General features: G+C 37.7%; 1 protein-coding gene and 1 long non-coding RNA gene across 2 annotated transcripts; one reads left to right on the top strand and one right to left on the bottom strand.

The window, feature by feature from the left end:
- Positions 1 to 535: 535 nt before the first annotated feature.
- Positions 536 to 19,348, bottom strand: LOC119502770. Its single transcript, XR_005210167.1, has 4 exons — positions 19,250 to 19,348; positions 17,776 to 17,781; positions 16,986 to 16,992; positions 536 to 546 (listed from the first exon to the last, which is right to left on the bottom strand). It is a non-coding gene; the product is annotated as an uncharacterized LOC119502770 (long non-coding RNA).
- On the top strand, positions 17,225 to 27,462 carry LOC119502653 (up-regulator of cell proliferation-like). Its single transcript, XM_037793715.1, has 3 exons — positions 17,225 to 17,360; positions 17,627 to 17,694; positions 20,702 to 27,462. The coding sequence occupies exons 2-3, from the start codon at positions 17,667 to 17,669 to the stop codon at positions 25,576 to 25,578; spliced, it is 4,905 nt and encodes a 1,634-aa protein (XP_037649643.1). The 5' UTR covers positions 17,225 to 17,360; positions 17,627 to 17,666; the 3' UTR covers positions 25,579 to 27,462.

Genomic DNA, 27,462 nt, shown 5'->3' with positions numbered 1-27,462 from the left:
TCCTTCACCAGATTTCACAATGGCGGCAGCGTCACTAACTTTCTCATTTTACAGCTAAACCGTGCAATACAAGATGATTCTGAGAACATCTGAGGAGAGAAATAGACATTAACGTAACAGAATATTGATTCATATTTGATCAGCGCTGTCTAGTTTGACCGTTTGGTCGGAGTTCAGAGTGATTGACAGCCGGCTCTCATAGACGGCAGCTGGACAGCAGACCTCAGATCAGCTCTGACTGCTTGTTTTCCTCCGGTCTGTGAAATCTTGCAGATGCTGTTAGGAGCACCGGAGGACACCGGAGGACACCAGAGGACATGATTCTTTTCAGGTTACCTGTTTCATGTTCTTCTGTCACGATATAGCAACCGTTTTATAAAAATAACTTTTTTTATCATATTTGCTCCGATCTCTCCTACTGAAGCTTTAAGGTACATTTTCAACAGATAAAAAATGTGCGATTAATTCACAATTAATCGCAATTAACTATTGACAATCATGCGATTAATCGACTGACAGACGTATTTTTTTATATCCTGTTTTTTACTGTTTACTTACCGACTATCTTTATTGTTTACATGCTTATTTATTAGATCTCTCTGACCTCTGTTCAACAATAAGTTCTCTATCTATCTATCTATCTATCTATCTATCTATCTCTAATTAGACTATTTCTTCAAATTGCATTTGTTCAGCCATCAGTCAAAACTTCAGTTGACTGTTACATAAGAAAAAAAAATGTGAGAAGCAATAAAAGGTAAAGTTTTAAACCTTCACCTGGTAAATCTCTTAAAATGATCAAAATAGCAGCTGATTAATTTTCTGTTGATGTCAGACTTTAACACTTTAAATTTAACAGCAGTTTAAAATATCAACCCTCCTTGATTTCTATAAAAGATGTTCAAATAAAATGTAAAACAAAACCATGTCGTATTGTCTCTGTTGTACAAAGCAGCAGCTGTGTGTTATTTCTAATCAGGGAAGGACTTTTAGGTGCTTTTGATTTGCAGTTTTTTCTGTTGTCTGAAAATTGCGGTTTTATTTTGAAGGTCAACTCGCTGAACTTCCGCTGCCGTTCTGTATTTAATCAGGGAGCACGCATGCGCACATGGGCGCGCGTCGCAGGGGTCGAGGTGATGGTGGGATGAGAGAGGCTCTTCAACTCTTCATTAATCTATTAATCTATTGATCTATTAATATATTGATCTATTAATCTATTCATCTATTAATCTATTAATATATTGATCTATTCATCTATTAATCTATTAATCTATTAATATATTGATCTATTAATCTATTCATCTATTAATATATTGATCTATTAATCTATTCATCTATTCATCTATTAATATATTGATCTATTCATCTATTAATCTATTAATCTATTAATATATTGATCTATTAATCTATTAATCTATTAATATATTGATCTATTAATCTATTCATCTATTAATCTATTAATATATTGATCTATTCATCTATTAATCTATTAATCTATTAATATATTGATCTATTAATCTATTCATCTATTAATCTATTAATATATTGATCTATTAATCTATTCATCTATTAATCTATTAATATATTGATCTATTCATCTATTAATCTATTAATCTATTAATATATTGATCTATTCATCTATTAATCTATTCATCTATTAATATATTGATCTATTGATCTATTAATCTATTCATCTATTAATATATTGATCTATTAATCTATTAATCTATTAATATATTGATCTATTAATCTATTCATCTATTAATCTATTGATCTATTGATCTATTGATCTATTAATCTATTCATCTATTAATATATTGATCTATTAATCTATTCATCTATTCATCTATTAATATATTGATCTATTAATCTATTCATCTATTAATCTATTAATCTATTGATCTATTAATCTATTGATCTATTAATCTATTAATCTATTGATCTATTAATATATTGATCTATTAATCTATTCATCTATTCATCTATTAATATATTGATCTATTAATCTATTCATCTATTCATCTATTAATATATTGATCTATTAATCTATTCATCTATTCATCTATTAATATATTGCTCTATTAATCTATTCATCTATTAATCTATTAATCTATTGATCTATTAATCTATTGATCTATTAATCTATTGATCTATTAATCTATTAATCTATTGATCTATTAATATATTGATCTATTAATCTATTCATCTATTCATCTATTAATATATTGATCTATTAATCTATTCATCTATTAATCTATTAATCTATTGATCTATTAATCTATTGATCTATTAATCTATTGATCTATTAATCTATTAATCTATTGATCTATTAATATATTGATCTATTAATCTATTCATCTATTCATCTATTAATATATTGATCTATTAATCTATTTATCTATTAATCTATTAATCTATTGATCTATTAATCTATTGATCTATTAATCTATTAATCTATTGATCTATTAATCTATTCATCTATTCATCTATTAATCTATTGATCTATTAATCTATTCATCTATTGATCTATTAATCTATTGATCTATTAATCTATTAATCTATTGATCTATTAATCTATTGATCTATTAATCTATTGATCTATTAATATATTGATCTATTAATCTATTGATCTATTAATCTATTAATCTATTAATATATTGATCTATTAATCTATTCATCTATTAATCTATTAATATATTGATCTATTAATCTATTGATCTATTAATCTATTGATCTATTAATCTATTGATCTATTGATCTATTGATCTATTAATCTATTACAGTTTTTCTCAATTGTTTATACACAAATACTGGTACTTGACACACAATGACCACAACATGTAACTCATGCACCAACCCCCTGAACCAATTCTGCTAAACTACAAGCACAATTCCTGCTTTACACTCAAATTGCAGTTCTAAAACACACTTTTTTCAAAACACTACACACAATTCTCTGCATTTGGCACAATTTTCATGAAGAAAATCTCGTTTTCAAAAGGAACACACTGTCATTCAAAATTCTAAAGTCAATTGCCCTACTATGCACACTGACTCATCACATGGGCAAACACCTGTCACACAGTGTTACAATTAGCAATCAGTTGATGCTTTTCATGGCTGGATTCGACATGCTAAGCGATATTTCCCCCACTGCTTGGCCAGGGAAAACATTGCTTGCGATGTGGATGAGGTGCTGTGGCCAGACCGAAACAGAAGAGAGGATGCAGCATAGTTTTTTTACTGTAACTGTATACAGTAAATTCTTCTGTTGTTTTGTATGTAGACCACTGTATGTGCAACTTTGTGTTGGTTGGGATGTACACTGTGTACATTGTTTTTGTGGGGAAAATAAAATATATTTGTTACCGTGTATTTGTGTGTTCTGAGTATAAAAACAATATTCTAAAATATTTTACAACACACTTATGTATGTACTGTCTGTAGTAAGTGTAACACTGAACAAAAAAAAGGCCTAAGTCATTATGATGAATGGAGAAGAAGTGTTTTACATTGAGCACATCAGTGTTCAACTGGTTCTTATAAATGTCTATTCATATGATGGTTTGTGTGTGTCATTTGAAAACAAAATACCATTTTCAGAAGAAATAACATTGTTTTGAATGTAAAGTTTCATTTTGCAGGAGAATTGAGGGGTTTTGCCCATTGTGTGTGTGTGTTTTTTGATTTGTGTGTAGAGTTCTGAGAGTATGAGGCATGCTTTCAGAAAATGTGTGTAAACAATCGAGAAAAACTGTAATCTATTAATCTATTAATCTATTAATCTATTAATAGAGTCCAGAATAAAACACACAGAGACACAGAAACCTCCAGGATGAGAACACGTCCAACTGTTCTCTGTGATTCATCTTTATTTCTGCTCATCTATTCATATATATATTATATATTGTATATATATATATTATCAGTCAATTATTAATTAAAGTAGTGGTGTGTGTGTGTGTGTGTGTGTGCGTGGTAGTGGTGTGTGTGTGGTAGTGGTGTGTGTGTGTGGTAGTGGTGTGTGTGTGGTAGTGGTGTGTGTGTGTGTGTGTGTGTGTGCGTGGGAGTGGTGTGTGTGTGGTAGTGGTGTGTGTGTGTGTGTGTGTGTGTGTGTGTGTGTGGTAGTGGTGTGTGTGTGTGTGTGTGTGTGTGTGTGTGTGTGTGTGGTAGTGGTGTGTGTGTGTGTGTGTGTGTGTGTGTGTGGTAGTGGTGTGTGTGTGGTAGTGGTGTGTGTGTGTGTGTGTGTGTGTGTGTGCGCGGTAGTGGGGGGGTAAACATGTTGCATGCTGGGACACTCTCACTTGATGAAACCAGCTCGGTTGGTGACAACGACCATCTATCTGTCTCATCACTCCTTCACAATAAAAGCTTTTTGACCTTTTGACCCGGCACGCTCACCGGCAGATGGCCCCCCCCACCCTGCTGTCACATCCACGTCCCTAACAAAGACAGGGGGGCCTCTATGTCCCCACGCCAGACCAGATCCAGATCGCCACGGGACGGCTTTCCCCTCAACTACTTCCTGTTAATTAATGTAACCCTTATAGCTTATATGATGTTCATATCTAACATGATATCGTGTTTAAAACATGAAATGTACGATACGTAATAAAAACCATATGTGTCTAATATTGCAAACCATAAAACTGATGGCATGTCTTGGTTAACAATTATTATATTATTTAGTTTTTTCTAACTGCTGTATTATCAACATTATTTCAATGAATTCAGATCATAACTAATATTATTATACTAATATTCATTGTTACCATTATTTATTTATGTACTACTATTTGCCTGTTATTCGGATTGTTCTTATTAGTCAGTTCATAATAGTAATATCAGTAGCAGTGTTATCAGTGTTACAGGTAGCATATAGACTGAAAGCATGATCGCTTAAACAGAGGAAGACATTTCATTCTACATTATATTATATTATATTATACTATATTATATTATATTATATTACATTATATTATATTATATTATATTATATTATATTACATTATATTATATTATACTCTATTATATTATATTATATTATATTACATTATATTATATTATATTATATTATACTATATTATATTATATTATATTATATTATATTATATTATATTATATTATATTATATTATACTATATTATATTATATTATATTATACTCTATTATATTATATTATATTATATTATATTACATTATATTACATTATATTATATTATATTATATTACATTATATTATATTATATTATATTATATTATATTATATTACATTATATTATATTACATTACATTACATTATATTATATTATATTATATTATATTATATTATATTACATTATATTATATTATACTCTATTATATTATATTACATTACATTATATTATATTATATTATATTATACTATATTATATTATATTATATTATATTATATTATATTATATTATATTATACTCTATTATATTATATTATATTATACAGGGACCTCTCTACAAGTATTAACCTCAAACAAGGAAAATAATCCAAAGCTATACTTGACAAAAGTGAGTTTTAACAATTCCTTCTGATAAATGAATTATATTCTATCAGGTCAGTAACTCAGTTCATGTCAGCCGACGGTGCACACTCGTCTGCTGAGCGTCTAGCAGCGATTAGAGCTCAACTATTCAGATTCTAAGTAACTGGAGACTAAACTTTATTTTTCTACTCCTCATAGAACATAAACTCTTTAATATAATAATGAAATGTAGACGTTATAGTGCTTTTTATCCAGAGAAACAGCAGCTCCCCCCGTTCACTAGTAGAGGGTTACAGGCCAGTCTGGCCAGGTCCAATATGGCGCCCGCGTTGACGTATCGCTGCAACGGGCTGAAGCGTCCAATGCGGCGTCTATGTTTATATTGGTGCCTTCAAATGAAACTGGTGAGCTCGTGTTTACAACACGGGAAGTCGTGTACACAATATGCGTGGCGTTCAAGTGGTTAAGTCGTGAAGAACACCGATGCTAAGCAACGGCAATATTAACGTTACTGTCGGCGTCTAGAAGCCACAGAGAATAACAAGTTAGCAAGTTAGCAAGCCAGCAAGTGGGTAACATGATGCAGGAAATGCAAAGACATAATGACAGAGGACAAAGATGAGGATGTTGGGAAAATCAACATGTTCCACAAATTACAAAGAAAAACAATATACGGCTAAAATTACAATATATTAACTTACTATGCACCGAAAAAAGAACTTCCATAACTTCCGCCCAACTCGTAAACACGGTAAACACCACCCCATTTGAAGGCGCCATATGTTTATGGTTTGAGCCTGCGCTCGCCGCACATCACAGCGTGCAGCGCCCAAAGTTAGGCTTTGCATCATGCGCCACTGAGCAACTCTCATAGGAGTGAACGGCCTCCAACGCTGGATCCAGTTCTCTGTGTACATCCATGATGGAGACAGACAGAAGAACATGTCAGCCTGCTGCGCCGCGCCACGAAGCTTCAAAAACCTTCGACTATTTATCGCCAAAAATGGTATTCGGGACAGCTGACAAGTATGATCCCCCCCCCCCCTTCTTACTGTATATATATATATGTTTATGTGAATGTGTGTGTGACGCACACTTCTGTATCAGCGGAAGAAGAGAGATATAAATATGGTGGGAACGGGCCACAGAGTGCACCCTTCACATTTCAAGACATTTCTGCAGAAAGAAGCTTAGCCTGCAGTCTATTTCTGCATTAGTCAGCTCTATTGTGGCGGTCCTGCCAGCGGAGGAGCAGGATAATGCAGACACACACTCACACACACACACACACACACACACACACAGTTCACTCATATATTTCCAGCTGTAGAAGCCAACGAGAGAAGATCTCTGGTGACAGCAGACTGATGGAGAGAATCACTGAGATGAAACGAGGACAGACGATTTTGAGGTTCAGCAGCAGATTTTAAAGAAATGTTAATGTTAAATGTTTATTCATCAGAAACATCACAGTGTCCTGACATCAATCAGAGAAATACTGTACACGGAGACCTGCTCCGTTGATTTGATTATATTTCTGTATATTTCATCAGCGGGACTCTTTCGGTCCTCCTGTGTTGCCGTCGGCGATGCGTGTGCAGAGGTGTTTCTAATTAACGCTCAGCGGCTCATTTACAACAAATTACATCTTGTTTGAAAAACTAATTTCATTTCAGTGCAGATTCATTTTAAACATAAGAAAGTGCCTTCAGAGTATCGTGGGAACAGCCGCGGTGCCGAGACGATACGAGCACAGATAGACATCTAAAAACATCTTCACCTTTACCGGTTCATTTATAGTCATTTAAGTCATTAGGGAGTCGCAAAGCATTCTGGGACACTGACAGAGACAAAGGGGCGATATATATTACCAAACGGAAGTTAGTTAATGATATAAATCCTTATGAAGGAGGACTTTATTACAGTCACTGATGTGTTTCGGCGTTAGTGAACATCTGTCTGCAGGTCAAAATATGTAAATCTTTGAAGGCCGATGTCCAGTTTACAAAGAAGTAGATGTGACATTAAGATCTACGAGCCAAATGCCAACTACACAACCATCCAGACAAAAATAATGTTATGCTAACAGAATGCTAACAAAACGTCAGCTAACTGCATAATTAATCTATCTAAATGAAACCCATAACGTTAGCCTACCTTTGTGTGTGAATGTATACAGGACATGGTCCTGATCTGGTGGTCCCACACCTTCACTGACCTGGCTGTGTGGCATGGAGCATTGTCCTGCTGGAAAAAACACTCCTCAGAGTTGGGGAACATTGTCAGAGCACCAAAGAAGCAAAGAAGAGCCAGGCTGAGGTTTGCAAAAGACCATAAGGATTGGACCATAGAGGACTGGAGTACGGTCGTCTTCTCTGATGAGTCCAGTTTTTCAGCTTTGCCCAACACCTGGTCGTCTAATGGTTAGACGGAGACCTGGAGAGGCCTACAAGCCTCAGTGTCTCGCACCTAGTGTGAAATTTGGTGGAGGATCGGTGATGATCTAGGGGTGCTCTAGCAAGGCTGGAATCGGGCAGATTTGTCTTTGTGAAGGACGCATGAATCAAGCCAAAGTACAAAGTTATCCTGGAAGAAAACTTGCTTCCTTCTGCTCTGACAATGTTCCCCAACTCTGAGGAGTGTTTTTTCCAGCAGGACAATGCTCCATGCCACACAGCCAGGTCAGTGAAGGAGTGGATGAAGGACCACCAGATCAGGACCCTGTCATGACCAGCCCAATCTCCAGACATGAATCCCATTGAAAACCTCTGGAATGTGATCAAGAGGAAGGTGGATGGTCACAAGCCCTCAAACAAAGCCCAGCTGAGGAGTGGCATAAAGTCCCCCAACAGCAATGTGAAAGACTGGTGGAGAGCATGCCAAGACGCATGAAAGCTGTGATTGTAAATCAAGGTTATTCCACCAAATATTGATTTCTGAACTCTTCCTAAGTTAAAACATTAGTATTGTGTTGTTTAAAGATGAATATGAACTTGTTTTCTTTGCATTATTTGAGATCTGAAAACACTGCATCTGTTTTGTTATTTTGACCAGTTGTCCTTTTTTTGCAAATAAATGCTATAAATGACAATATTTAGATTTGAAATTTGGGAGAAATGTTGTCAGTAGTTTATAGAATATAACAACATTTTTCATTTTACTCAAACACATACCAATAAATAGTAAAACCAGAGAAACTGATCATTTTGAAGTGGTCTCTTAATTTTTCCAGAGCTGGATATATACTACTACTACTACAGCAGTCTTTTGAATCGTATTCACTGTGCAGTGTTTTGTGCACTCTTAAGGGCCGTACACATGCTGCGTCTAAAAACACCAGATGTACCGCTTTTATTTTTCTTTCCAAGGTGCTCCGGAGGTTGCGCTCCTGTCGCGCCTGCTGTTACTAAGCAACCGAAACCTTCGTGCTGCGATGATGACGATGATGAAGTTGCGGTATTTTAGCAGGAAGCCTCACTAACTAAAATAGACACAAGCAAAACAAAGATAAATGTCCATTTCCAGCACTGTAAATCCCTCACAGCAGCTTTCTGTTGGGACGTTCTTGGACAGAGAGAGTGAAGCAGTCAAACAGTCGGTGGGACAGATGGTAAAGCTCTGCGTCGTCCTGCACTAACATGGTTAACTTCTCCTCCAGATATTTACAGAAGAAAGAAAAGATATCTGCCGGTCGTGATTGGTTGTACCTCGTCACATGACGTGCGGTGCAGCCGTAGCGCCCTGAAAAATAGGTGCTTGACATTGACAACAATGGATTTTATCGCCAGCATTGGACGCTTGGTGGGCCGCCACTAGACACCTGATTGGACGAACGCTTTCCCTCCGTGCGCTGCTGCTCCCTGCAGCTTTCAAACCGGAACCAACATAGCGGCTCGTTTAGAAACTTTCTTCTCTTAAGTCACGAAAATAGTTCACCAAAACGTGTTTCTGAAAACATTTAATGAGAGAAATAATCCATGTTGATGAGTCTGTCTTTATTTTAGATCAACAACGGTTAGTTTAAAAGATTCTCGGGAGGTTCCAGAGGTGGCGAGTCGCTTCGGACGCCCCTGATTTGCATAAAGTAGCCGAGACCTCAACTTTATGCAAATGAGGAACGGCCAACGTGACGCCCCGTCTCTCGAATCGAGCCTCCACGCTACCAGAATGCATTGCTGCACGGCTGCTTACATAGACGATGAATAGGAAGCGTGGACAGGACGGAGGCTGTGGACACGAACCATTAGCATTTATCCTCCAAAAACTGTTGGACACAACAGTTTTCCTACCTCACTGAAAAGTCCATTCTCAGTGTACGTACGCTCGCTGACTGACTGCCATCAGTGTGTGTGAATGATGACCATTTCATTTCTATCTATTCTGACTGCCAAAAGTACCTCATTGACCCCATGACATGACGCTACTATAAAATATGAGAAAACTGAGATAAGCAGTGCACACCCAAAAAAAGTAGACTACCACTCCCTTCAGGAAAAAGACAAATACACAACTTCCCCCTTTTCTGTACCTCTTCCCTCCCTCATTACTTCCATACAGTTATCAAATACCTGTTAATAATCATAACCTGTCTATCCTGTTGTGCTCCAGGTTTCTGTTGTCTGGTTCGTGTACATTCACTGGGTGTGAAATGAAGTGAAAACAAAGCCTGCTGTTCTAATCACTCCTTGCTATAGACTGCAGCTCAACAGAAGCTCTTCCACAGACAAATTGTTAGTAATTAAGTGTGTGTGTGTGTGTGTGTGGGGAGGGGGGGATGCAGTGAGATGCATTCAGTTCAGTGGTAATTATAAAACTGCTAATTTAGAGTGTTCCTCTGTAAACCCATTTAGATTACAGTGCTGTAATTAAATTGGCAAAAAGACTATAATTACTAACACAACTCACAATATGCAACCTCACATCCAATCTACACTTCCTATTTTATCTGTCAGAGCCGGTCCGGACTGCTTCTCACTAAACTCACATCCTGCAGGTTCCTATAGAGGTGAGGGGAGAAATCAATCCAGCAGAGTATCACGATGTTTATCACGACGTCATGATGACGTCACGGTGTTAGCTCCCAGCTTCTACTGTAAAATGAACAGTAAACTGCTGGCAACCCTGCTGCCAGCAGTTCACTGTTAATCTACATGACGATAGTTGACAGTGCAGCTGACGTCGGGTGAAGACGGGGTACACCCTGGACAGGATGCCAGACTATCACAGGGCTGACACGGAGGCCCTGTTCACACCTGGTATTAGAAAGCACGTCTTCAGTGGCCACTTGTGATCCAATCTCACTTCCCCGCTCCATATGTAAATAATCACGTAGTAAACACACGGCTAATACAGCAGCCGTTGTGATGTAATATTACATGAATGTCAATAGTAATATAGTGAATTCTCAATGCGTGCTCAATGCGTCTCAAGTGTGTTCACACCTGTACTTAAAGCTGTCCACTTGTGATCGGATCACTGAGGACGCAGGTTAGTAGCAGGTCTGAACAGGGCCATAGAGACAGACAACCATTCATGCTCACATTCACACCTATACGGGACAATTAGAGTCAACAATGAACCTAACCTGCACGTCTGGAGGAAACCAGAGAACCCGTAGAAAAACCCACGGCAACACGGGGAGATCCCATTGTTGGATTAGCCAGGAGATGGCGAGGGCCGGAGCCGCCCACTTTGAGCTTCACGACGGCTCTTCAGAAACGTATACGGGTGACCTCACGGAGACTACGTCCATATCTAATATGATACAAATGCTATGAGCAACATAACAACACTCACAATCTGGCAACTGACTGGCTGGTTTATATACCAGCAGGTGACTGGTGAATGAGGTAACAGGTGAGCAGGTAGCATGGACGAGTCAGGTGGGAGAGTCTGAGGGCATCTGGTCGATGGATGTATTAAGAGAACTGGATACAGCGTTGGAGGCGTGGCCTCCTCAGTGAAGCATGAAGCCTAAATGGATTCACTTCCGTCTGGAAAAGTACCCGGATCTTGGGCACGTGGAACATGCGCAGTAGCGTCCACTCGGTCACATGACTCGGTCACAGGGTCCCAACGTCACGCCGTCATCACTGCTTGGCTCTCCAGCCTCGGTCTGGGTCTCACTCACATGAAGGGAGGAAGGGAAATAACTCTGGATTCAGCTGTTAGTGCGTTTTACAACTTTAAAACGTAATGATTTAAATAAGGACTATTAGAGTGTTCGTACTGGGGAGTTGAGTCACCTCAAAATAAATGATCCTCTGAGTTACCGGCGTCTCTTTCCCAATGTAAGTCTATGGGAAAAAGTCTGTTTGGGCCCAACGCATCACGTGACGGACACAGAAGTTGCAGTACCGCCGTTTGGCCATTATGAAAGTTGGGCGCTCTTCCTGGGGGCTTGGCATCTGGTGGAGGGATGGAGAATGGTTGGAAAGTCTGGAGAGTTTCTAAGTAAAGCAAGGACCTGGGGCTGATGACAACATGGCTGACGAGAGGGACAACATGGATACACATTTACAAACCCATTAAGACCTCTGGATCTGTATTTAAGTGGTGACCCCCTCCGTATGATGTATAAAAATACTATACTATGTGTTTTTTTAACCCCAGTTAGCAGTTAACCACCATTTCTCCATAAAAAAACAAACTTAAAATGACATCTATTTGTTCTTCCTCTTTGAAAAATACAGGATTTATAAATATGTAAATGTTGACATAAGATGTGTCTTAGTTTACTGAAAAGTCTATTTTCACTGGAGGTTCCTTGTTTCCACTTCACACTTGTAGAAGTTGCACATTGGACCACAATCGTCTTCTTGACTGATTTCACACGCTCGCACATCCAGGTTTTAAACTGAGATTTGACCATTACAACCTTGATGAAGGGAGGAATTATCCTTTTTAGTTAGGTGTACCTAATAAAATAATTAAAAAAACACTTCTACACTGCATAAACATAAATGCCACCACTTTGGGCTTCACTCATGAGGAAATCCTGTGTTCTTATGTTGTAAAGAATAACAACAATTCTGTGTTTCATCTGACTAGAAGTGTTTTTTCCACACATGTGATAGAAGTGGTGTTTAACATACTGAAAGAGAACCACAAAAACACTCAGTTTGTGGTTGATTTATTCGTTAGAAGTCTAAATGTTCAGCTAGTTATATTCCTCAATATAAGGTAGTAACTGTAAACTGTATTGTTTTGGTTGTGGGTACTGAAACCCAGGTATCATATCAGTACTAGTGTGTGTTCAAACAGAACACAGGCCTAAATCAGGAGGGAGAGCAAAACAAACAGCAGTAAAGGCCCAAAGTGAGAGGGAAACTCTGATGTACAGTTCATTTCATTCATTCACAGACGCTGTCATCTAGTGGCTCCACTGCAGAACAGCATCCACGTCAAACACTGACTTCTGCTGCTGTGGAGCACACGGGACAAGTTTGCCTTCAGGGCTTTTTACCAGAAAGGGTTTACTTTAACCCAAACCACGATTTCTTTCCCCCAAACCTGACCAAGTATGTTGTTCTCTGAACCTAAGGAGATTCATGGCAGAAAGCCCTGAAGGCTAACCTCTCTCATGTGGCTGGGGAGCACGAGGGAAGTCTTCATTTGCTGCGGTGATTCAAAGAAAAAGTGAAAGCAGTTGTGCAGAGTTGTTAATCATCAGTATAAAGAACACAAATATGCACCTTTGGAGACCTTTGTATCTCCAGTTTTCTTCATTTCAGATGAAAGAATAGGAGGAGAAATGCATTTCAACAGGGCCTAGTCGATATAACTGAACCTGATTATTGATTAAAAAACAAACTAAATATGGACTGGCAGGGAACTGTCAGAAACAAGTAAAGACAACTTGTTTTATTTGAAACTGTCACATGCTGAGTTTTGTCTTAGCATGTGATAAGTTACATTTATTATCTTTTTGATATTTTAACCGTGAGTTGGTATCATGTGATCAATTTTGACAATATATTTATTTAATCATTTATAACTGTATTCCATTTCATTATGTTCATTCACTATTTGAAAACTACTCGTCTTGAGTTACTTTGAAGGTGATATATCGTGTTAAAGGTGGTATATTTTACTGTGTGACTTCTATGATGTGGAAGATGAGGAAATGAAGGCGTCTTGCCTTGAAAGTTGAAAATCTAAGCAGTTCTTCAGAAAGATGTGATAAGAATGAAGTATGCGGAAGCAGTAGCATTTCAAAGTGGAGTAGGTTTAGGAGGATTTGAAGATTTTCTCCATTGAGTTACATTGTAAAAAAAATGTGGAAAAAGCTTAAAGGGACTATTTGTAACTTTCAGAAATGCTTCTTAACAGCGACACCTGTGGCCGTGAAATCAACGAACGTCAGCGTCGGGCTCGCGCTTGCTCGCTCTAAATATACCTGAACGAGCATCACTCAAAACAGTGAGGCGACACACGTCAGCTAAAACCACAATATCACTCTATATTTCAGCTGCTTGGCAGTAATGTTAGCTGACCAGACGAAGGTCTCTCCATGAACATGATTTAGATCTGATCCTAGTGTTGGCTTTTCCTGCCTAAGTGCAGGCTGAGGCAGCGAGGCTCTGCAGCGTGTTTCCCTGCTCTCTCCGCCCGCAGCCGGAGAGAGCAGAGGAGACACCGGCACCCGGTCGGTAACGAGAAGACAACGTAAATCTCTGTAGAGCTCCGTCACTTCACAAGACACGGGAAACCTCTGTTGGTCTGGAGGAGCTGCAGCAGTTATTTCTGCACAAACGTCCACTGTACATTCACTAGATATTCTCAGAGCTAAACTAACTCTTCTGCAGTGTGGAGTGAGCGCGCGTTCACGTCTAGAGGTGGAGCGAGCTGAGCTGTCTGAGTGAAGGCGAGCAGGCAGAGGAGGAGGGTACAGCGGCTACACGCGAACGCGCATATGCGAGCGCGCATGTGTGACGACCCGCTACATTTATGCGCATACAAAGTTACAAATAGTCCCTTTAATATTTTAAAAAGTATAAATAGTTGAAACAAGTCAAGATATAGCACTAATGTCCTTAAAGAGCTGAATATTTTGATAGTTGAACGGTTTCTGTAGCTGAAAGTATACAGGACTAGTTAAAGGCCAAAAAACATACGGAAGAAATAGTTGAAGTTGAAGATTCGAAGAACAATACTGGGAATGCTGAATCAGCATTCCCAGTATTGTATTATATTATACTACATTATACTATATTATATTATATTATATTATATTATATTATATTATATTATATTATTCTATATTATATTATATTATATTATATTATATTATAATATATTATATTATATTATATTATATTATATTATATTATAGTATATTATATTATACTATATTATATTATATTATATTATATTATACTATATTATACTATATTATACTATATTATACTATATTATACTATATTATATTATATTATATTATTGGTCACCATGGAAATATGTTTATATATATCTGGTTATGTTCCAGATATTTATCGTGTTCAAGCTCTGATTTCTAAGTGATCTAGTTGGTTACAGGTGTTTTCACAGGTGCATTCTGGGTGCAAGTCATTGATAATTGAGTGTGGTATTTCAGTGGCAGTGTTCAGCAAACAACACACACAGGCTTTTAGTTTTGAATGATGTGTCTAATGTAGATAACCGTGTGTAGTTATTTGCAAACAGTGTGTTTTATAATTTCTGGACTCACTGGAGAGTAAAGCAGACAGTGTGCTTTAGCATACCTGGTCAATAGACAGGCTATTTAGTGGTTTCTATTATGGTGTCACTAGTAGTGGATATGTTTTGTGTGTCTTAGCAGTTGCAAAGAACTGTAATACCAGCGGTGAATGAAGTATTCAGATCTTAAACTTCAATTAAATGGGAAATACAACAATAAAAATTGTTCCATTACCAGTAACAGTCCTGTATCAAAACCTCAAAACCTGACTTACATAAAAGTACAAAAGTATTATCAGTAAAATGTACTGAACGTTTCTAAAGTGAAAGTAGATAATTATATTTTATGATATTATCTAACTTCCTTGTTACTTTATTAACATAATTTGGCTGTAGATTAAACACAGTCGGCAGATTGTAATCAAGATGTTCATACACTAGTAAAAGGAGCGTAAAGTAATAAAAGAACAAAGACCTGGGTGAAGGTGACAATGAATAGTTGAGGAATTTGGGCTTAGGTATATACTGTATACTGTATGCACAGTGTGTGTCTACCTAGTGGTGTGTGTGGTGCCGATGTGCAAATCTTAACCTCTCTTCTGCAAACAAACTTTCATCCTGATTCAGGGGCATCCTTTGAATGATGCGGCTCAGGAAACTGTTCATGGAGTTGAAAATGTCCTTTAACTGAAACACACAGACAACTGTTAAAGTTGAATTCCCTTCACTAGGCTATATATAATATAATATAATATAATATAATATAGTATAATATAATATAATATAATATAGTATAATATAATATAATATAATATAATGTAGTATAATATAATATAAAATAATATAGTATAATATAATATAATATAGTATAATATAATATAATATAATGTAGTATAATATAATATAAAATAATATAGTATAATATAATATAATATAGTATAACACAATATAATATAGTATAATATAATGTAATATAATATAATATAATATAATATTGCATAATATAATATAGTATAATATAATATAATATAATATAATATAATATAATATAATATAATATAATATAATATAATATAGTATAATATAATGTAGTATAATATAATGTAATATAATGTAACATAATATAATATAACACAATATAATATAATATAATATGATATATATATATAATATATGTCTAAAATGGATAAAATAATATTTGTACATTGGACATATTTGTAGAAACAGCGTGTTATCTTCGAGCCTCTGGGTAGACTCCTTCCATGGTTGTGGTTGACTGTCAACTTCGGTGGTGCGGTACTGACTGGGGAACGTCATAGCCCTTTAGCTTAGCAACATTGATACCACTTGGAAAAAGGAACCGCGTTAGCCTAGCTCGCTAATGTTAGCGGTGTTTCCCACTAGACTGCACTGTTTGTTCATGTTCCATCAACACCTGCTGAGAATGAAACGACACCACACAACCAGTGACCTAAGTCCAGTAGGGACACACTTCATCAACAACACCAACAACTCTCAATGTGATGGAGAAAGGTGGTAATACTGTATGTAGCAGGCCTCTTCTGTTGTGCCATGGCCGGTCTTGAGAAAGCTTTACTGCAAAATGCAGAATTTCACAAGCAATTGTTCCTCAACATGATTTCAAATACTTTTCCAAATCATTTCCACGCTATTGTCAAAAACTTCTGTGTAAGTTGCACATTGTTATTTGTATGATACTTGAGGAAATCACCATTGCATACTGTGTTTTTGATAAGAATTATGGTTTAACAGCTTCATTGATTGAGACAATTTTACTGTAAAATGCTAAAGTTTTCTTTTGCATTCAGCCCGATTCTACATTAGTCTGAGGTGACCAACTGGGGGCTAAAATCAGCCTCAATCTGTACAATGTCTGCCTGGCTTTAGTTGTCTGACCAGTGCTGTTCGTGTCTGCAGGGGCGCACCTGCTGGCAAAGCCCAAGGATAAGGGGGGCATTACATCAAGAAGGGGCTGCAAGGTGAAGGTAAAGATGTTTTATGAGTCTTCAACATGTTGTCATCTATCAGGGGGCGTGGCATCACCACAGTATAAATGCTGGCGAGGTCATCACCTGCCACCAGATCTAAAGAAGCAACTCAGGGGAACAGAGAGATGCTTTGGCTTCCTGAAGGCTGATGTCAGGTAAGTTCAAGCTTCACATACTAACATCAGTTTGCTCTTTTGCACAAATGTGTCATTGTTCTAGATAGACCACGAAACGGATGTTGCTGTGAAGTTTTGAATAAAAAAACATCTTACGGTTAGATATCTTTATGAAAGAGTAATGAAGAATGAAGAATGCCGTTTTTCTTCATTTATATGACTGATTGATTTGAATGGATTTAGAGGTACAATGTTTTTATTTCATTGGTGCTTTATACAAAATAGATATTTGATTTTGCCTTTAGGTTCATGAAGAGGAGCACAGAGGAACATCCGATCTCATAAATGATGGACACAGAACAAGAGACCTCAGGTACACAGCCAAAGTCAAAATGTATTTTAAATGTGAGTGTCTAAAGCGACGGTAGTATTTCTTTAAAGTACATTCTAAAACACTGAGCTCAATAAGTCCAAGCAGCACTATGACAAAAATCGTTTTATAGTTGGAGCAGTACCTCCAAACTGTGCAAACTCTACTGTTTATCTTCTCACGTTTGCCCTTATTCTAAAAGCCAATTCATAATACACTGATCTTCCATATTTCAACACATAAAGTGATAATGGTGATTGGTGGAACTGACAAGCTTAGGAGACAACGTGAATAAAACTCAAAATTCCATCTCACTCAAAACAATAAATGGAGTAATTAGAAAATAGTAATTAGAAAAATTGGGGAATATTAAAATATTGAGTAAAAATGTCCTAATTAGTATGGAATGTATTTTTCAACTCTAACTGTATTTGTCCTTTAGTATGATTATTCACAACTTGTTCAGGACTGAGCTGTGAAGTGGGGGTGTCACAGTGAGGACATTTTCCCACCGGTTAATAAACTTGTATAATAAACTTGTGACATCACCGGTGTTACCGATTACACCGGACATTTTACAAGAAAAGGTGACGGTCAAATTGTGCAGAGCGCTGACTCTGGTCTTTACCGTCGGGTGGATGTGTGCCTGGCATCTCTGGTCGAGCTTTTGCTGCAGGACCAACACTCACTATGGTGATGTAAACGTAGGAAATCTAAAAATATTGCGATTACTATTTATTGTTTTTTAAATTAATTAATTTGATAAATAAACAAATAAATAGGTAAATAAATAAAAACAGAAATACATGTAAACAGAAAAGAATAAACTGGGAATTAATTAAATATGGAAATAAATTAATACAAAAATATGTAATTTGTCAAGTAAAAGAATTTGAATTGTTTTATTTCTGTGCATATTTATAAATTTTCAAACTAACCTGCATATCTATTTGATAATTGAGGCTTTTATTTCTACATTTCTTTCTTTCTTATTTAATTTATTCATTTATTTATTGTAATGGCAGCTTCAGTCCTCCATACAGAAGTCACAACAACAGAGTAGATTTCACAAATGGCTGAAACTTGTTAACCAGGGGGTGCACAGCCATGCTAGCAGCTCTGTGAGGCTGTACTTATGCACAGCAGTACTTTGAGCAAAATGCAAACATCAGCACTCTAAAATATTCACAATGACGGCGCTAACATGCTGATGTGAAGCAGGTATTACTTGTATTACAACAGTCCGGTACAGCGCCTGCATAACTGCTGACACCGTACCGAAACGCCTGTCCATCTCCCGCTCCATTTTACCCTCACTCGTGAACAAGACCCCGAGATACTTAAAACTCCCTCGCTTGGGGTAGTGACTCATTCCCAACCCGGAGGGAGCAGTCCACCGTTTTCCGGCAGAGAACTATGGCCTCAGACTTGGAGGTTCTGACTCTCATCCCAACCGCTTCACAGTCGGCCGCAAACCACCTCAGTGCTGCTGAAGGTCACGGTGTGATGAAGCCAACAGAACCACATCATCTGCAAAGAGCAGAGACGCAATTCTGACGTCCCCAAACCGGACACTCTCCTCCCCCCGGCTGCACCTTGAGATCCTGTCCCTGAAAATCACAAACAGGATCGGTGACAAGGGACAACCCTGGCAGAAGCCAACGGCCACTGGAAACGTATTTGACTTTGTGTCGAGTATATGGACGCAGCTCTCACTTTGGTTATACAAGGACCAGATGGCTCGTAGCAACGACCCCGGTACCCCATATTTCCCCAGTTCTCCCCACAGGACTTCCCGGGGGACACAACCTTTTTTAGTAAGAGGTCCCCATGACCCCTCCAAGAGCCCCGTAAGGGTAAAGAGCTGGTCCACTGTTCCTCGGCCAAGACGGAATCCGCATTTCTCCAACTGAATCAGAGGTTCGACAAACGGTCGGACCCTCCTTTCCAGCACCCTAGAATAAACTTTCCCAGGGAAGCTGAGCAGTATGATACCCCGATAGTTGGAGCACACCCTCTGGTCCCCCTTCTTAAAATGGGAACCACCAACCCGGTCTGCCATTCCACAGGCACTGTCGCTGACCTCCACGCAACACTGAAGAGGCGTGTCAGCCAAGACAGTCCAACGATGTCCAGAGCCTTCAGCATCTCAGGGTGAATCTCATCCACCCCAAGCCCCTTGCCGCCGAGGAGCTTTCTAACTACCTCAGCGACCTCAGCCAAGGATATGGACAAGCCTTCCCCCGAGTTTTCAAACTCTGTCTCCTCTACGGAGGACGTGTTGGTCGGGTTCAGGAGTTCCTCAAAGTGCTGAACACAGCCCTAGTCAAGCCCTGCTTTTCCTTTCTGAGTCATCTAACGGTTTGTCAGAACTTCTTTGAGGCCAACTGAAAGTCCTTCTCCATGGTCTCCCCAAATTCCTCCCACACCCGGGTTTTTGTTCCTGTCAACAAAACACACCGCAGAGCAATTAAGGCCATAATGCTTGACAGGGAAAGATGTATAATTTCACTAAATAATCATTTCCTCCCTTCATCTTTCTTTGCATCTTTTCCTAGTATCTCTACTGGGGGGGAGACATTATTGAGATATCCAAATGCAATTTAATTTGTGCTTTTTACAGAAATGAAAAATTGCATTTAAAAAACTTGTGATTGTAGAAACAGTCTACCCGTTACATACACAAATCTCACTGTGGACAGTTTTCAACGGAACTGCATTCTACTAAAGGAATTGTCCCAACAGTCTCAATTTATTTCTTCAAATGATTGATTGTAAATTAAAAAAAGAAAGTTTACACATTCATTAAAAACCACTTGGATAGCCCAAGGCGATTTTATCCTTGTGTTGCTAGCCAACTAAAATCAACAAAATCTGTTTAATATAACTGTATAAAATGCATGAGATTTTTTGAAAATTTAACTTAAATACCAAAAACATTTAGCATAACCAGACACACTAAAGAGGGATCTGTTGTCTTTTACTGAAGTTTTTTCTTCTTTTCCTTTAGGCCTTTTGAAATTTCTCTCCAAAGTCGGACTGGAGAAATTTTATCCCAACAAGCTGACTCTTCGGTCCCTCTTGGAGATCAACAAAAACAGCATTTCTGATGAAACTGTTCAATCAGTGGAGGAAATACCATGGTGTTTTCTAAGAAAACTATTTAAAATCAATCCTGAATGCAGGAACTGTACACAATTATCAAACAATGATGATGACGACAACGACGAGGACAACGACAACGACGAGGAGGAGGATAACAAGGTTAACTCTCTCGACCTCGTAGTAGCACTCTTCCTTTGTGCTGACAGCTTCTTGCAACAGGAAATTGCGCTCAAAATGTCAATGTGCCAGTTTTCTGTCCCACTGGTGTTGCCGCATGGCAATGGCAGTCAGAGTAGCCTGATGCTGTGGGCTCTGAGGGACATCGTCAAAGAGTGGTGTCCAAATGCTTTGTCTGAATCAAGAGGGTTTGTTGAAGACAACATTATCCAAGCAAAAGTACCACTCTATTCCTTTGTGAGGCTGAAAAACTGTAGTCTATCCAAGTCTCAGTGTTTGAATCATGTTCTCAGCTGTGGCCAGCAGAATAACAACATGTTCATACACAGAGATATGGAAGGGGGAGCACTTAAAAGAAACATTGCAAATGGTTTGGTAGAGGTTTGTTGGTTCCTTCCCAGTGGCAAAGGAGATGACATATTTCCTGAGCCATTTGCCTTAGCCAATCTGAGAGGAGACATTTGTGAATCAAACGCACAATTCAATTTTCTTTTTCAAGTGTCAACTGCTACCTTTGTATTCCTGGACAAAGTTGAAGAAAGAGAGCACAAAATTCTGACTTCTCTTCAAGACGTGAAATCCAAACTGTTCCTTGTTGTCAATCACAACAAGGTGACAACTAAAGAGGATAAAATGTCTGTCGAGACAAAACTGAAAGAATTAGATTTACCAAAGACCAGTGTGAAAACCAAAAAATCTAAGGAAAATGTTGCAGAGTTTTCAAAGAAACTTTGTGCAACCATCACGACATCCCTGAAAGATGTAAAAACCACAACAAGCATTGTAAAAATGCTTGACGTGGCTGTTGAACGTGGTCTGTCTGTGGACGAAAGAAAAGCTGAAGAACAAAAGAAGGCAGCTGAGGAGATCATGGACGGCATTGGGGCGCAGACTATACCACAGTACAAGAAAGAACAACTTCCTTTGCAAGGAGAGAACTGGAAAAGGTTAGCACAGTTAGAGAAGGAGGAATGTAGGATGACACAAGCTGGTGTTTCAGGCCTTGAAGAATATAAATCTAAGCTACAGGAAGAAAAAATTAAAATTTGGAAGGAGCAAAGCAAACAAGAAATGTCCAAAGGAATGAAGCTTTTCATTCAAACCTTATCCACAAGTGACAAAGAGAAAAGAGATTTTTTCCTTAAGTGGATGAAATTCCAGTTTAATACACATTCTCGGGACAAACTGACTACGCTGCGTAACGACTTCAAAGAGCAGTGCAAGGAGAAAAATACTAAACTTATTACAGAGTTAGGTCAAGCTTTGATGGAGAGCTCTTTAGGATTAGAGCATTACATGAGAGAGATGGGACTGATCTATGAGGTTTCCTTGCAGTCACCAGGCCTTACTGAAATATCTCGTCTCCCTGGTGTGGCAGCTGAAATGCTGCTGGATGGATATCCTTTAGAGCTCTTGGATGGAGATGCTTCCAACATCCCAGAGAGATGGGTGAAAGATGTGCTAATGGAGCTTCACAGGAAGGTTGGAGAGAAGAGCAGACTGTTGGTACTGACGGTGTTGGGTGTTCAAAGTACCGGGAAGTCAACACTCCTCAACACCATGTTTGGTGTACAGTTTCCTGTCAGCAGTGGCAGATGCACAAGAGGAGTATTCATGCTCGTCCTCAAAGTTGGAGAGGATATACAAAGTAAACTCAATTTTGACTTTATACTTCTCATTGACACAGAGGGTCTAAAATCTCCTGATCTGGCACAACTAGAGGACAGTTTTGAGCATGACAACCAGCTGGCAACCTTTGTCATTGGCTTAAGTGACATTACCATCATCAACATTGCAATGGAGAACTCAACAGAAATGAAAGATGTCCTGCAAATCGCAGCTCATGCATTTTTGAGAATGACGATAATTGGAAAAAAGCCAGTTTGTCATTTTGTGCACCAGAATGTTGCTGGAGTCTCAGCTCATACCAAGAATAGGAAAGAAAGACAACATCTCTTGGACCAACTCAATGATATGACTAAAATTGCTGCCCAAATGGAAAAGCAGTCAACCATCAAGGCATTCACAGATGTGTTGGACTATGACATAGAAAAAAACAACTGGAACATCCCAGGACTCTGGCACGGGACCCCACCAATGGCACCAGTGAACACAGGTTACAGCAAAGCTGTAGCAGATTTAAAGCAAGGTCTTCTGGAGACAGTGAAAAGAGACGGAAGCAATCATGTTTCACAGATCCCAGACTTTCTGGAACGGATGAAAAGTCTCTGGAAAGCAGTCAAATACGAGAACTTCATCTTCAGTTACAGAAACACTCTTGTGGCTCATGCGTACAACAACCTTTGCAAAGAGTTCAGTCAATGGGAATGGGAGTTCAGAAAAGAGATTCTCTCCTGGCAGGCAGAAGCAGAGACAGAAATCTTAAATGCTGACAATGAATCTCAGGTGGATACTTGGAGGAGACTGGTTGAATCAAAAAAACATGAAGTGTCCAACAGAATAACACTTGAACAAACTAAAATGAAAGATAAACTCAGCAACTACTACAAAGAAAAGAAAGACAAACATGTGAAGCTGATAGAGAAACACAAAATGGAATTTTTCAACAGTATCAACAGCCTTGGAAAAGAAATCAATCATTCTGTGTGTAATAAGTTGGACTGCACCCTTGAACTAAAAATTAGTTCAAAAAAGGCTCAGGACATACAGGGGAAATGCACAGCCGTGATTGAAGAGCAGGTCATGAAACTTCTGAGTGACTTCAAAGAAAACTCCACACTGTCTGATGCACAGCTGAAACATGAGTTTGACAAGATGTGGGCTAAAGCCACTGAAGATGTGCCTGGTCTGACAGAAGACGACATACCTGCAAGCATTCTTAACCAACTGAGAAAACATTTCTCAAATTCAAATTCAAATCAGGAATTGCTAAATATTGACATACCAAAGGAAATTGGGGAAAAAAAAAAAATATTTAAGACCAGCAGTGACCATGTCAACTCCCCTGTAGATAAGGATTTACAGAGCTACGCCAACCGCGTCATTGAGACTTCCACAAAGTTTGTTCTTGATAAAACAAAGACAAATAAGGATTACCATGAATCTTTCACAAGGGATCTTCTGGAGAAAATAGATGAATCCCTTAAAAACTGCAAGCACTGTGAAACAAATACACAGTTTGAGATTGACCTGAAACTTCACATTTGTGGCATTGCCTCGAGGGAATTCCTAAAAATGCACCAAAAATTCATCAAAGCAATGGATCCTCGAATTCAGCTGGAGAAGTTCAAGGATGGGTACTCGTCAGATTTTATTGGTTTATACAAACGGAAAGCCCTTGAACTAAAAATGCGTTCAGAAAAGGCTCAGGAAATACAGGGGAAATTCAGCGGCGTGATTGAAGAGAAGGTCAGGAAACTTCTGAGTGGCTGCAAAGAAAACTCTGATGCACAGCTGAAAGATGAGTTTGAAGAGATGTGGGCTGAAGCCACTAAAGATGTGCCTGGTGTGATAGAACAAAAGGATCCTAAAATCAAGGATCAGTACTCGTCAGACTTTATTGCTTTATACAGACAGATAGATGATGATTGCAAACGCAAAGCAACTCATTTTGTCAGACTCTGTATCAAACCTGCAGCTGAAGAGTACATCAGTAAATATCTGGGAATAGAGATTTTGGATGAGATTATGAACAGCCATCCAGAGTACAGTTCCCGCTCCTTTTTCCAGTACAACATTCAGAAAGAGTTGCTGGAAAAGGCCGACTTTGAGAGTTTTGTCAAGTACATTCAGAATTATGAAATATATGTGAAGGATTGGATATTTCAGCATATCCGGCAAAACATGTCAGAAGACAAAACTTTGTGCAAACTGAAAAATAAGAAACTGCAAATCATCACTGACAAAATAACAGAAGCTATAAAAAAGGCCACAAAAGGAAAGGATGGCAATCAGCTGCCAGATAAGACGGAAAGCATCACAGAGCTCATCAACAACATGCGCAAATGTTTGATCAAAGACATCTCAATTTCAGAGTCGTCTGAAAAAAGCACCTTGTTTCGTATCCAGTGCACATGCCATCCGTTTATAAACAGCCTCAATAAATCATTGAGTGAACTGAAGAAACAGCTGCAGGAGGAATTCTCAAACTCTGAAGACATCACTGAGACTCTGAGCAAACTTCCAATCAAACCACAAGAGGAGCTTTTCAAGCGGGTGTTTGGCTGTGGACAACAATGTCCATTTTGTAAAGTTCCTTGTGAGGCTGAAGGCAAAGACCACAAGCAACATCATGCAGCTATTCATCGGCCAAAAGGTCTTGGTGAATACAGGTATGACGCCACCAAGAAGCTGATTGAAACACTGTGTACAACGGATGTGCAAAGTGAACGTAGATTCAGCAACTCAGACACTAAAGGGAAGTGGCATCCTTACAAGGACTACACCAAATATTACCCAGACTGGCTCATTCCTCCTGACCCCACCATACAGGCATCTGACTACTGGAAGTATATCCTGGTTCAGTACAACGACAAATTTGCTCAAGAATTTAATGCCAAGCCAGCTGATGTTCCAAAGGCCTGGAGGAACATCACAAAGAAACAAGCTCTGAAAGGATTGAAAGATGCCTTCAACATAGAGTGAACAATGGACAGTCCCGACAAATGTCTCTGAAACAAAACAACGTCTAAACATGGAAGAGCTTTTCTTATACAAATGTACAGGGACGACCAAAAGGAAATGGGGACTGAACACGTTAAGGCATTCAGCAAAAACAATCAATCAAATGAAACACAGATCAATACTGTTTAAAAGTGATCAACTTGGCTGCACCACTCTCTTTGAAAAGTAAAGTCTTCAGCCTAATTTTCATGTAAAACAAGTCAGATATTTTAGAATCCATGACAGACTACAATGTTTTATTGTATTATATTATATGTATGTTGTTTTGTTAATTTAACCGACTTTGTGGTTCAAACTCAAACAACCAGCTGACAGTGAATGCTGTGGCGTCCTTTGGTCTGATGAACATGGTGAATGACAAACGATGAGTTGAACAAAGTGCAGAGGAGTTGAAAAGCTGGAAACAGTCAGGTTAGACTTCAATATTTTATATACTTCTACTTTTCTTTATGTTTTGAAGATTACAAATGTTTTCTTGTATCAATCGGCCCTCATGTACAATGACTGGTGTGAGCACGATAATGATGTTGAAAAAGATTAAGAAAATGATGATGTACTACAAAGATCATTTTAAAAAAAGAGATCATGTGTGTTTTTTACCTTTATTTGGTTTCTGATCTTCAGAAATGTTTTCTCTTTTCAAGATGCTGTGTGCTGATGTGTATGATGACTTGTGTGCACACTTATGACGACTCTGTTTTTATTTTTATTTGTTCATATTTGTATATGGCTTTGTGCACTGTAACCGAAGTGCACAATAATGACGATGTCAATGATAATTAGCATTTACTACAAAGACCATGTGGGAAAAAAAGCGATGTTTTGTAATGGATATATCAGCATGAGTTGTTCATTGCTTTCTAAAAACGTTCTAAAAACATGTTTTGCAAAGAAAAACAAAATGTATTGTTTAATTTGATAACAGTCAGTGAGGAACAAATAATGATACAACTGACTTTTGGTGATGACTTGCTTTGTTTTTTACTTATATTTTTTTTATTGTTTTTATTTTTAAATAATGATATGTTTAACAAATTAACAACTATTGACTTGTGTGTACCAAATGATGATGTAGTACAAAGACCATGTGATGAGATTGTGTTTTACTTTTATTATTACTTACTCCACTATTTGCATTTGTATATTTTCATTTCTCAACAGTTTTTTGCAAAATGTAAACTTTGATGTTTGCTTGGAGAGTACATAAGCCAGCATTAGTTGGAATGTATGCATGTTAACACTGTGTCATCCTTTCACACGTTGTTAATGATTAACGATTATGATTTTCATCCTTTCAGACAGATGATGATGTGTTGAACACGTATCAAAGAAGTTAAACGTGTTCTTATTGTTTTATTTTTCATTTTTGATGACGGCTGTGTCCACAATGACTTGTGCTAAAGATAAAGATGCTGATGTTGTTGATGATGATGTTGAAGCACAAAGGCCATGATAATATTTCATCACTATTTTTACTGTTTTCCTTCTAATAGGTACATGCAACATGTTTATCTTCTGATATGTATTTGATAACAGTCAGTGAAGAATTTAAGAAATGTATATGTTGATGTAACTGACTTTGTTGTTCATGACTAAATGGTCTAAACAAGCCAACAGCAGAGAAATAGTGAGAAGTTGAAAAAGTTGAAAGCTATGTCATATTTGTTAACATTTTCTGTAGTTTTTTGTTCGATTTTTGTTGATTGTAAATGTTTATTTCTTTTTCCTTTTTTTCAAGTAAACAAAAAGTTATGTGCATGTTATAATGAATATTGATACTGATGATTTATGTTCAAAGATCATGTGAAAAAAATGTTTTGAAATAAACTTTTAAAAATGCTTTAA

The sequence above is a fragment of the Sebastes umbrosus genome, chromosome 2 (assembly GCF_015220745.1).
Source record: "Sebastes umbrosus isolate fSebUmb1 chromosome 2, fSebUmb1.pri, whole genome shotgun sequence".
In the NCBI taxonomy this organism is placed as follows: domain Eukaryota; kingdom Metazoa; phylum Chordata; class Actinopteri; order Perciformes; family Sebastidae; genus Sebastes; species Sebastes umbrosus.
The sequence above is the reverse complement of the archived record's forward strand: the minus strand, read 5'-3'. Positions and strand labels throughout refer to the sequence as shown.

Excerpts from the sequence above, each read along its gene's own strand:
- LOC119502653 (XM_037793715.1), top strand. The coding sequence starts at position 17,667 with ATGATGGACACAGAACAAGAGACCTCAG. Across the intron at positions 17,695-20,701 it reads CACAGAACAAGAGACCTCAG|GCCTTTTGAAATTTCTCTCC; the intron begins GTACACAGCCAA and ends CTTTTCCTTTAG.